We start from the raw sequence: 12206 nt of genomic DNA on the forward strand, positions 1-12206 counted from the left end.
GCCTTACTAACCACCTCGCACGCCTGTATATGCAGCTAATAGGTTCTCACTTGACTAACTCTCGTATATAGAAGACAGCTTCAAGTTCTTTTGCAACTGATCTGGTTTGTGTTGACTTGACAGACCATCCTTTACAGACCGTGAGAACCTATTAGCTGCATATACAGGCGTGAGAGGTGGTTAGTAAGGCTTTGTTTCTTCATGATAAAGAAAACGATAACTTGGCTAGTCAACAGCTCAGCAAAACAAACTGGCCTTTCCTCGCGGAGATTTTCGCCGGTGGTCCGTTACCAAAACGGGTCAGTTTGAAACGACTCAGAGCAATCGCTCCGCCTCATTGATCACCATTAATATAGGTAGGAACCAAAATTCGCTAGATAGGAAATAAATGATTAAGTTATGAACCAAAATTCTTAATGTATGAACCCAAATACTTGGAGCTAAAATACTGCCTCAGATGCAGTTACAGTCCTGTTTCCAGGACGTTCCGTTTATCTGGTGAATCCCGGAAGCCAGAAGGGGGCGTCAGAGCAAAGCTTTAAAATTATACCGCAGTTTTGATGGCTGTTTCTTGCGGACAAGTAGGCAGGGAAAGCAGAGTAGCAGTTTACGGAAAGAAAGAAAGAAAGAAAGAAAGATGCGATTGTGAAAGAAGAAAAGGCAAGTCTGGCGTGGATGGAAGGCATAAAAGCAAATTTGGCAAAGGAAGAAAGGATGAATGGATGAATAAAAAGAGCGTCTGAGGGCAGAAAAAACGATACGGACGGGGTCAGGAAGGCAGAGATGCAGATTGACATTCTTTGTTTTCTAATGTAGACAGAAGGTAACTGGCCCCACTTTAATTAGACGGCTCGGTTATTAATCACAGTATATTGCAGGATTTGAGCAGGCCGCTCGGCTCCGCGCATGACCACCGGACTGTCTGCTTTCCCTCAACAGACGACTTCCTGGAGGTTGCTTTCAAAATACATTCAAGACGATTTTGAAGGAAAACACAAACCGTCACATGTGGGAAGCGAACTCACGGTGCCTGAACACAAGACAGGCGAGGGTACCGCTAAACCATCAGCCACAACCTTTAAGGGATAAGGGACAGTATAATGCCAATTTTAGGGGCTTCGTGACTGTCAGTCAGCATTGGGAAATATACTAGCGCTTGACTAATGAGCCTTCTCTAATTCAGTAGGACAAAGCATCGAGTGTTAAGTATTTTTTAATGGAAACGTTAGCTCAGCAAGCTAGCGCTGAAGTTTTCCATTTCGGGATAAGACTGACCTTATAAAATGCTTTTTCGGTGTTTATAATTAATTTTCACGTCAATAATATGCATGATTTCTTTAAAGCATATTAAAATATTGTACAATGTTTCATGATTTGAGAATCCAGTAGACGTCCGATGTCACCGCGGAGTGATACACGCCAGCTTGACTCTTGCTTTTGGCGGAGGCGGAGGAGAGCGGTGCTCCGGCGGAGGAGAGGACCAGGCAGGGAGTGAGGCGAGGTACCGGCCAGCCCCCCTCCCCCGCGGAGAGCGAGTGTCGGACCCGCTGGACTCCCCACCACCCCCTAACCCCCGGAGGAGGACCCAAGAGAGAGAGAGAGAGAGAGGGAACCGCGTTGCCGCGGGAGAGGCCTTTGTGCAGGTAACCGAGCGCTCGACGTATCGCGTCGCCGGGGGCGCAGGTGCTCGCGAGGGGGGATGCGACGGTGGAGCGGCTCCGAAAATCGCAGGAGAACCACGCTATTACTTACCTACTCACTGCTTCATTATTTCTACTTACAAATCACAGGATACAGAAACACACCACTAATGTGCATAATATAGCAGAATATATGTAATAGGAGCACTATGCTATTGTTTCAATTCGATTTTTTTCCTCCAGCACTGACTCAAAGAAGATAAAGAGAAAAATATCACTACTTGACAGGAATATTATAGACATCCAATAATCCAGTGTTTTCCCATCTTTACTGGGCCAAAGCACATGCGAAAATCTCACCGCACACCAACAAACAAAAATGCCTCACCTTCATTCTTTCCTGAAATTCTTACCCAATTTGCTTGATTGGGCACCATCCTATGAGATCATGCCCAGAGGAATCTTGTTAAAGTGAGGATTTTCTTCCTTCACTAAAGAAATTGTGTGATCTTTTGCAGCCGTCCACAAGTAATGAATTAGTTATCCTGCGAACTAAGTGCATCGTTGTGCACAGCACTGAGAGAGCAGGGAAGACGGACATGGACACATTAAGTGCATGCGTAGACACAGCACGGAGAACAAGCTGGCATTTATTTGGCGGCGGATAGATTTATTGTTTTGTTTATTTTTAAAAAGGAGAACATTTGAGGTTTTTTTATCAGAGAAAATAAAGCTAAAGATGCTTGTAATCTTACAGACTGGAACATCGGAGGTATATTTGGGGTTAACCAGAAGCACTTTAATTGTATGCCGAGTCTGACTAAGTGACTGAGTGGGTCATTCAGCCACACCCCAAGTTGCAAGAGGGTGTGCACACTTGTGCAAGCACGTCATTATCTCAGCTCTCTGTTTTTCCTTTATTGTTTGTTATCGTTGACTTTCATGGTGTGTTGTTTTGTTGCAGCGAAGAGAGATCACTCCGTAACGTTTAGACACTCAACTTTATGACAGCTTCTTAATCGCAACTCTCGCACTCAACTCTCGCTTCCTGGTTCGTACTCTCGTCACGTGACTCGCTTGACCGGGCATAACAATATGCCACGAATGTTGGAAATGTTTTTGAAATAATTGATTTTGTTCTCAAAGTCACTGAGGTAGTTAAAAAAAACTCCACGGTGGCAAGGCCCCCCGGGGGTGGATGAGATCCGCCCGGAGTTCTTAAAGGCGCTGGATGTTGTGGGGCTGTCGTGGCTGACACGCCTCTACAGCATTGCGTGGACATCGGGGACGGTGCCTCTGGATTGGCAGACTGGGGTGGTGGTTCCCCTCTTTAAGAAGGGCGACCGGACCGGAGGGTGTGTTCCAATTACAGGGGAATCACACTCCTCAGCCTCCCCGGTAAGGTCTATTCAGGGGTGCTGGAGAGGAGGATCCGTCGGGAGGTCGAGCCTCGGATTCAGGAGGAGCGGTGTGGCTTTCGTCCTGGCCGTGGAACAGTGGAGCAGCTCTACACCCTCGGCAGGATCCTCGAGGGTGCATGGGAGTGTAGAGTGTCGACTTTCTCTTCTCTGTATGTGGGCAGAACGGTTTGAAGCGTGACTTTATTTGCCCCACTGAAGTGTGATTTGTCGCTTCTGCTGCCTCCGTTCTAAACAGCCGAGGTGTCTTTATCGACCTTCATTGTGAAAATATCAATCTTAAATGGCCCCAAAATTTAATGGCTTCCTCTTTGTCCCACGCATCATTGCTTTCCCGACTACCGACCGGTTCATTTAAAAGTTTCCATTTATTTATTTTTATTTTAATGATCGTCTCTTTCATTATTTAACAATTGCTCAACTAAGAGCTTTTTTTTTTTAGACAGAGGTCCAAAGCGATCAGTTTAAAGGCATAATATAATAAACATACATTTTCTGGCCAAAATACATTTGCGCTCTCTGAAATGACAGCCTAATATTACGCTGCGTTTTGAAGTAGAGTGTTTTGCCGATATTATTTGAAAGTCAAGCAAATTACATTTGCAAAAATGCTGCTAATGCCGCTCACACTATTGACACGGCTCGATAATGTGAGGATTCGAAGGCCTCCTCTGGTAATCAATCAGATGGGTTTACGCAGGGGTTAATTTGGCTTCGGAATGTACGGGCGATCACCAAGGAGCCAGGCAATGTCGGGGCCAAGCCTGCATTTGGGCCAGCGGTGGGAGATGTTGCTGCCGCAGAGGGTGGGAGGAGCCAACTGCGGTGGGAGGATGGAAAGCCTGGGATAGCCCGTCGCTGCCGCCGCCACAGCCTCTGCCTCCGACCTCAGTTGCAGGGTAGATGAGGTCTGATGTGTTGGAACGTGTGTCTCTCTCTCTCTGTCTCTCTGTCTCTCTCTCTCTGTCTCTCTCTGTCTGTCTGTCTGTCTGTCTGTCTCTCTTTCTCTTTCTCTGTCTCTCTCTGTCTCTCTCTCTCTCTCTCTCTCTCTCTCTCTCTCTCTCTCTCTCTCTCTCTCTCTCTCTCTCTCTCTCTCGTTCACTGTCTTTGGTGCATTACTGCTCCTTCTTCACGGCTACAAGTTTAATCAGTCTGACAGTGGAAGCAGACTCAATCACTCGCCCCCCCCCCAAACAGCAGTACACACTCAGAGGCCAGCCGCAATGTGACACTGCCTACCTGCTTGCTTGATTTGACGGTTGTCGTTATAATCACCCTTCCCAGCGAGGAAAATTGCTGTTACGTCCAGTTTGTTTGGTTGTCACGGCTCCTCTCAAAAGCATCAACGGTGACTGTTAACGGAAGTCTCCTGCACTAGTTGTCCTCAAATTAATTCCAGGCAAAATACATTGGTCCAAGAGTTGGTCTTTGCACTCCAATGTTTATGGAGTTTGCACGCTCGGAAGTCCAGCCTCACTCGAATCAATTCGATATGTCGACGCTAGCGCAACCGTCCAGGTATGACGTCAGTATCGAAATTCACAAGATTGACCAGTGGCATTTGCCAGAGACAAATTAGGGTAAATGGTAGAGAGTGGCACGGTTATTGATCGAGACGGCTCCATTTGAGAGCGGCCCGGCCGGCCCCGTTATCAATCGATGTCTTCCTCTCTGCGTAACTGTGATAATTAGGCCCCGGAGGACGTCGGGAGACGGATTAATCATTGGGAATCTCGAAGATTCAGGTTCACTCACAACAGGACCTTTAGTTCCCGCCGAGATGGCTAATGATGGAGATGTCAGTCAAGCCAAGAGTGGGTGGAGCTGTTGGAAAACAGAAGAAATCATTTAACGACACTTTGCGCTCATTTTCTCAGGTGACCAATCTCCTTGCGCCTGCGGAATTTGTCCCTGCTGTGCTTTGGGAAGTCCGGGCTTTCTGATAAGCGGAAGAAGTTGGATGGACGGATGGTTGCTTTTTTAAAACATCCTCCCCTGTGCCGCAGGCATGTTCGTGTCGGTGAAGGCCTTCGAGGGGCAGCAGTACTCCACCCTGAAGAGGCAGTGCCTGCAGAGTGGCCTGCTCTTCGAGGACCCCCGCTTCCCCGCCATCGACAACTCGCTCTTCTATCTGGGCAACAGGATCGGACGCGTGGTGTGGAAGAGACCGCGGGTGAGTCCCTCCAAACAATCCTCCGCTCGGACCAAATGCTTCAAAACAAACAAGCAAGCACACGTGCGTTTCTCTGATTCGGCGTCAAGTACACGGGTCAAATTTGAGAAAATAAGCACACATGCTTACGTTAGCTTAGCCCCCGTGTCTTATGTTGTAGTATTGCGCTCGACTCCCCGATGAGCATAATGGGTAATCGTCCAAGCGCACCGATGATGTCGTTGCGGATGGAGTAGCCTCTTTTTGCAGCGGTGGCACGCATTGCCATGGAAACTGGGTCACAGAGATGATGTGTTTCGCTCTGCGCAGACGTCAGTCACGCGGACTGAACGCCGTGAGATGAGAAAAACACGGAGGAGCCGAACTAGGTGCGCTGTAGCATTTCGACAGGATTAAATGACGTGCGTTTGATTTTGCCTCGATCTTTACACGCCTAGATAAACGCTATTCCCTCTATTCATTCCTCGGCTTAAGTAGATAACAACTGCACTCTCGCAAGAAGGTTAGACTAATGTTCCTTTTAATAACCGAGCCCGAATGAGCACTACCGCCAGAGCAATAATGGACATTTACCACACAAGTTCACCCCAGCGTACATTAGTTCCACGGGAAGCATTAAGCGGGTTTCCCCGTCTTCCTCCTAATGGCCACCCAAAGTGCACAATCATCAAGTTTAACAGCAAACCACTGACATGTAGTGGCCCAGAGAGAAGCAAATATTCCAGACATTGAAAGTGTAGGGTGGAGGGGTCGGGCATTTTTGTGGGGGAAAAAAACGTATTTTTTCCTCTTCTCTCCATGAAAAAAGGGGCCAAAGTCCCGGCCGGTGGCGGCATAAAGTGTAGGCGCTTCCTCATCCGGAGCCATCTCACTGAGCTGCCACATGACCATTTTTCCTTGTCCAATTTGTTGAAAACATCTTGCGCCAGTATAGCGTCTCCATTCCGCCCTCGCCCTCATCGAGGACAGTCACGACAGGACACACTCAGGTCATTCCTGTTGCCTTGTGGGCATGTTTAGCAAGTGTTTGCAATACGGTGGGCACTTTGTCTCCAGGGCTGATGGATGGATGGATGGATGGATGGATGGATGGATGGATGGATGGATGGATGGATGGATGGATGGATGCATGGTGCCGACTGCAGAGCGAGCCAGTGAGCGGGTAAATAATTAGATGGCGCTCAGCCACGACATCGGCATTACTTTGCCATCTGCGAAGGCCGCGTTGCCATCAATACTCTTTTAATACTCTTCCCCCCCCCCTTCATTTGGTCGGGAAGAGCCACTCTCTATGCGACAATTGATGCCGCCGCGGAATGAAACCTTAGCTGTTCTACAAACAGTCGTCGCCGGGTCGGGCAGCGTCAGTGAGGAGGGGCCATTCTGACATCATAAATAAGCTACATTCTGTATCGCCTCTGCTGAGTCATCCTTGTTTTTAATGCATTTGTACAAAAAAGTGCAACATGGACAAAAAAGGGAGGCGGCGGGCTCTCTGTAAACAGTCAGCTTCTGAGCCCAACTTGCACAACGCGAGTGTGTGTGAGAGAAAAAACACCGCAGCAGCTAATTGAGCATGTAACCAAAGACCACGCAGATGCCCCAAACGGACCTGGACACGTGCGCTCGCTGGCTGGCTGGCTGGCTGGCTAAATGTGATTTCACAAACGCATTTAAGGTCTCCTCCATGTCAGCAGAAGACGCATGCGCCGGTCTGGCCTGCCTTTGTTAACAACCACCCACTCCCTCTATGTGAAGTTGCATGGGACCAAAAGTGATTCCTTCCGCTGTATATACACAGTTCGCTCGCCACACATTTTGCACACACGCAAGCCTGAGATGACACAAGACAGCACCAAAGTCCAAAAATCAGCCGTTGCATTAACCCGGCCTGTTTCTTCCAAATCCAATCACGTCTGTCTTTGAATGTTGCCAATGAAGAAGCCCTTTCTTTTTTGCCCACGCATGCAGGAGCTGTGCGAGGATCCTCACCTGTTTGTGGACGGCATCAGCGCTCACGACCTCCACCAGGGCCAGCTGGGCAATTGCTGGTTTGTGGCGGCCTGCTCCAGTTTGGCCTCCAGAGAGTCACTATGGCAAAAGGTGAGCAGCGGACCGGGGGTTGGGGACCGCTGCATTAGTACATGTGAAGATGACTTCTTCACTGTGAAGAAATTCTTTGTCGAGCAGATGAGCCGTCGATTGTAAGCCGGCCATCCGGGTGCTTTGTGGAACCAAATCCTGAAAAAATCCCAGTCATTCAAAGTCTTTTTGAATCCACAATTGCGTCATCCGGTGGTACTGAAACTTTTTGCGCCAGCTTAGAAGAAGCGCTCACACGGACACAGACATGATTCCTAAAAAGTCCGTTTAATGAGTAAGCCTTTGCAGCATTATACACAGTCTGCTTAATGATGGATTTGAAAGAAACAGCTTTGACTTAGATTCACAGACAATGACGGCGTGAACTACGTATTTCCAGCTACCCGGGTAGAAATACAAACGTCAAACGAGGCTCCACAGAAGCCTTCGGGCAAAAGAGAGGAGTGGCTCAGTGTGCACCGTGTGGTGCCGCGTCTTAACCGCCAAAGACGCCTGGCAACAAGGTCTGGTGACATTTGGCTTTCGTCCTCGGGGTGGTGGCGGCGCTTGCCTCAGTTTGCTTGGAATACGTGGCACCCGCGCGGGAATCCAACCCGCAGGCGTCCTCTGGCGACGTTTGCTCATGTGGCATTGCCGGCTTTAGGTTTTGCTTTGCTTTCTTTTGTTTTTGTCACGAGTCGCTCTGTGAACGATTGCAAAGGATCATCGGCGGTAAGACCTGAAAATCCATCCGAGAGGCTGCTCGACACTTCTGTTTGGTGTATCGATCGAATTGAGCGAGGGACTCTTGGAGCGAGGCCTTTTTGTATCTGCCTGCCATCTAATTGAGAGACGGCGTCAATTAGAGGGAAATCTTTGTTCTCATTTACTTTGGATAGGAGAACACTGGCTTCATGTTTGTAGTTACTTTACCACGCACGGCGGTCATAAAGCGTGATTGGCCATCGACGGGCAGCTGTCTGTTTGGCTAAGCGACTCCTCGCCCCCCCGCTTCCTTTTCAGGTGATTCCTGACTGGAAGGAGCAGGAGTGGGACACAGAGAAGCCCGACTCCTACGGCGGCATTTTCCACTTCCGCTTCTGGCGCTTCGGCGAGTGGGTGGACGTGGTGATTGACGACCGACTGCCCACCGTTGAAAACCAGCTGGTCTACTGTCATTCCAACGACAGCAATGAGTTCTGGAGCGCCTTGGTGGAGAAGGCATACGCCAAGTTAGTTCCCCCAGCTGTGTTACGGCGAGTTTACGAAGTAAGTGCAGACGAGTCATAAGCTCGGTTGTTCGTGAGAGTAAGTGAGAGCATTTGTTAGCCGCTCGGCTCATTGCCGCTCATTCATTCGTTCCAGGACAGGCCTGACGGACTTGTTTTTCTCTCTCTCAGGGTGTATGGCTGCTACGAGGCTCTGGACGGCGGCAATACGGCGGATGCGCTGGTGGACTTCACGGGCGGGGTCTCGGAGCCCGTGGACCTGCTGGAGGCCCAAATGTCAACGGACGAGGCGGCCCGCAATCAGTTGTTTGAAAGAGTCCTCAAAGTGCACAACCGAGATGGCCTTATTAGCTGCTCCATTAGGGTAAGCGTACTCTGCTTTTTGCAACAAAACTTGCTGAATGCCAAACATCTCTATCCGATCCAAACATCTCAATCGGTCAGTATTAGGAGGCTCGTGCACGAGTCCAAGCACAGTAGGTAATAAAAATAAAGGAAAAAGGAGGTGTCGGAGAAGTCATCCCTGAATCACCCGTCAGTCAAGGAGCACGGGTTGCAAAGGAAAAGGAGATGTCCAAGAAGTCATCCCTGAGGCACCCTCCTCCGTCAGTCAAAGAGCACAGATGGCAAGGAAAAAGGTGGTGTCCGAGTAGTCATCCCTGAGGAACCCCCCCCCCCCCATCAGTCAAGGAGCACGGATCGCTTCTCTGGATGTGTCTGATTGTGCACATTTGCTTTCCCAGGCAGCCACGGTGGAGGACATGGAGGCGCGGCTGGACTGCGGCCTCGTCAAAGGCCACGCCTACGCCGTGACCGACGTCCGCAAAGTGCGCCTGGGCCACGGACTTCTGGCGTATTTCAAGTCGGAGAAGCTCCACATGATTCGCATGAGGAACCCGTGGGGAGAGAAGGAGTGGAGCGGCCCGTGGAGTGACAGGTTCCCTCCCCTACTTGTCACCCACATTCCGCACAATCGCCCTTGATGCTTAACAAAGGCGGCGCTCAAACGTTGGCATAATTCCAGAAGATGCGCCCGACCCAACGTTTTTTTGTTTGCAGTTCGGAGGAGTGGAACAAGGTGAGCAAGAGCGAGAGGGAGAAACTTGGCGTCACCGTGCAGGACGACGGCGAGTTCTGGTGAGGAAAACAAATGTCCAACACATCGATTCAACATTTCTAAAAATATCAGAAGCTAAAGCCATGTGCAGTGGGTGTCAAAAGTCTTTTGGATTGAAAGAATGAAAAATGTTTCCCCTCTGGGCTCTCTCCAGGATGACCTTTGACGACTTCTGCCAGTACTTCACCGACCTTATCCTGTGCCGCCTCATCAATACGTCGTACCTGAGCATCCACAAGACGTGGGAGGAGGAGGTGATGCGGGGTTCCTGGCTCCACCGCCAGGATCCCCTGCGTAACCGCTCGGGTGGCTGCATCAATCACAAGGCCACCTTCCTCCAGAACCCTCAGGTGCAATGCCATGATGTGTCACCAACATTCGTTGAAGGCACAGCGCTTTACGCTTCCCCTCTCCCTCCAGTACGTGTTTGACGTGAAGAAGGTGGAGGACGAGGTGCTGATCTGCTTGCAGCAGAAGGAGAAGAGAGCCACGCCCAAAGAAGGCAAGGGGGAGAACCTCGCCATCGGCTTTGATATCCACCAGGTAAAGAAAAGTCACAAAGCAGACCCAGAAAATCCATTTTCTGGCGCTCCTCTGGGGTCGGGTTGCGGGAGCAGCCGCTCGGACTTAAGCGGGCAAGACCGGACTTCCCTCCCCCCGCCCCGTCCGTCCGTCCCGTCCCAGCCATGTTTGCCAGCCGCGAGCATCCTCCCTCCCTTCTGACACGCGCTTTGCTTCCTCAGGTGGAGCTGAACCGCAAGTACCGCATGCACTCGAGCCAGCAGAAGGTGGCCGGCTCCATCTACATCAACTCGCGCTGCGTGTTTCTCAGGAAGGAGCTGAAGGAGGGCCGCTATGTCATCATCCCCACCACCTTTGACCCGGGCCAGCGGGGAGACTTTCTGCTCCGCGTCTTCACCGACGTGCCTTCGGACTGCAAGTAGTGGACTTTCTCTTCTTCTGAAATTAAGTCCGATAATATGGATGACATCGTCATAGATTTTCAATCAAATTTCATGACTCCATTGTCAAACGGATGGGTTTGAACCTCCAACATTTGACTTTCCTTTGCCTTCTTTCTCATGCCGGCAAAAGTCCGGCAGTAAGCAAAGAGCCGGAAATACAACTTGACGTGGCTAAAATGAAAATGGATAAAATTTTGGAACGCAAATGTCAAATTTCCTTCCTCAAGACTCAGGTGTGAGCACTCTTAGCTTAGAGTGTCCTCTGGCGACCGTCCACGGAATGACACGCAGGCGCGTTCCCTTTTCCGCTCACTCGCTTCAGAGAGCTGAGTCTGGACGAGCCTCCTCAAAGTTGCTGGACGGGCATGTGCGGCTACCCACAGCTGGTCACCCAGGTCCACGTCCTCAACGCTGAGGGTCTGCAGGGACAGGATTCCAACGGAGGTCATTGAAATTCATTTAAGTTGAGCGCTAGAACAAGCCGTTTACATATATATAAGATTTGATCAAATAAGAATCTAGAATGTCTTCACTTCTAGCGCTGGACCCGTACGTGATCATCACCTGCGAAGGCGAAAGGGTCCGCTCGCCGGTTCTCAAGGACACCCGCTGCCCCAATTTTGACGTCAAGGCTCTGTTCTACCGCAAGAAGCCCAAAGAGGGAGTCCACATCGAGGTGAGTCAAGTTCTTTGGCTGAGTCGGAGCCCTTCAAATGTCACAAATGTCATTTGCTTGTTTTCACTCGGTCCTCCTTATTTCATCCGACGTCACAACCCGACGGATAGGCCTCGAATGGCGAGCTAGCTGGAGAGAGATAGCGTGGTCCCCTTGCAAACGGGCAAAAGTGCCCAGAATCACGTTTGGCCACGTCTGGATGAGTTGTGTGTATTTGCCGGCTTCTTGTGGCTGTTTCTTTTTCAAACTGCAATTCTTCCTAAGCCTACTCTTTTCTTCTTTTTGCTTCCCACCCACCTGCCTGCCTGCCTGCCTGCCTCCCTCTCTCTCTCTCTTTGGGGTCAGATCTACAACAAGAATATGATTGTGGACACCTTCCTGGGTCAGGTGGTGATGTTGAGCGACCCCAACGAGCGTCAGGAGCAGCACACGCTGCACCTCCGCGACAAAGGCAGTCGGCAGGACAGCGACTTGCCCGGCACGCTCACCGTGCGCCTCATCACCTCCACCACACTTACCAACATCTGAGCGCCCCCCTCTCCCCTTCGCAAATGTCATATTTATTCCCACTTTTTGGGCGAGTTCTTTCCCCCTTTATTTCTTTCACACACCCCGCCCGCAAGGGTTTTTTCTTTTCTCGTTTCCCTCTGCATTTTTTCTATCTTATTTCCTGCCACTCTCTTCAACCTTGACACTAACATTTGAATGGCCTATATTTTACGAAAGATTCGTGTTTCGTCGCTGGTAAAAAAAAAAAGGCCAGCGAGGAGCACTTTGTCTCCTCTTTCTGTTGTTTTGCTTTTGACGGATGGATTTTGGTGTAAAGTGAACACCGCACAAGATGCAAGCGTGATGCGTATGCAGACGTTTCTGCACTGGCGTGCCAATGTTTCCAAGGGCTTTGCC

The 12206-nt window shown here is 50.1% G+C and overlaps 1 protein-coding gene across 4 annotated transcripts; it reads left to right on the forward strand.

Moving 5' to 3' along the window:
- The first annotated feature begins 172 nt into the window (after nucleotides 1-172).
- capn5b (calpain 5b) lies at nucleotides 173-11068 on the forward strand. Of its 4 annotated transcripts, none has more exons than XR_015068614.1 (11): nucleotides 173-1643; nucleotides 5065-5231; nucleotides 7203-7334; nucleotides 8337-8545; nucleotides 8714-8906; nucleotides 9286-9479; nucleotides 9602-9679; nucleotides 9814-10009; nucleotides 10080-10202; nucleotides 10492-10599; nucleotides 10947-11068. XR_015068614.1 is itself a non-coding variant. In XM_085935380.1 (11 exons), exons 2-11 carry the CDS (start codon nucleotides 5067-5069, stop codon nucleotides 10871-10873), a joined length of 1509 nt encoding a protein of 502 aa, XP_085791506.1. In that variant the 5' UTR covers nucleotides 173-1643; nucleotides 5065-5066; the 3' UTR covers nucleotides 10874-10997. The 4 variants fall into 4 exon arrangements, 2 of the variants coding, with proteins under 2 accessions (XP_085791506.1, XP_085791507.1); XR_015068613.1 differs by having other exon boundaries at nucleotides 10852-10968; XM_085935380.1 differs by having other exon boundaries at nucleotides 10403-10599; nucleotides 10852-10997.
- The last annotated feature ends 1138 nt before the right edge of the window (nucleotides 11069-12206 follow it).

The sequence above is a fragment of the Syngnathus leptorhynchus genome, chromosome 17, assembly GCF_054491065.1.
Source record: "Syngnathus leptorhynchus isolate UIUO chromosome 17, UIUO_Slep, whole genome shotgun sequence".
NCBI lineage: Eukaryota > Metazoa > Chordata > Actinopteri > Syngnathiformes > Syngnathidae > Syngnathus > Syngnathus leptorhynchus.

What these genes read in the sequence shown, in the direction of transcription:
- capn5b (XM_085935380.1), top strand. Translation starts at nt 5,067, where the DNA reads ATGTTCGTGTCGGTGAAGGCCTTCGAGGGGCAGCAGTACTCCACCCTG. An exon ending in TTATTAGCTGCTCCATTAGG is followed by an intron (nt 8,907 to 9,285) that starts GTAAGCGTACTC and finishes TTGCTTTCCCAG; the next exon opens with GCAGCCACGGTGGAGGACAT. An exon ending in CCTTCCTCCAGAACCCTCAG is followed by an intron (nt 10,010 to 10,079) that starts GTGCAATGCCAT and finishes CTCTCCCTCCAG; the next exon opens with TACGTGTTTGACGTGAAGAA.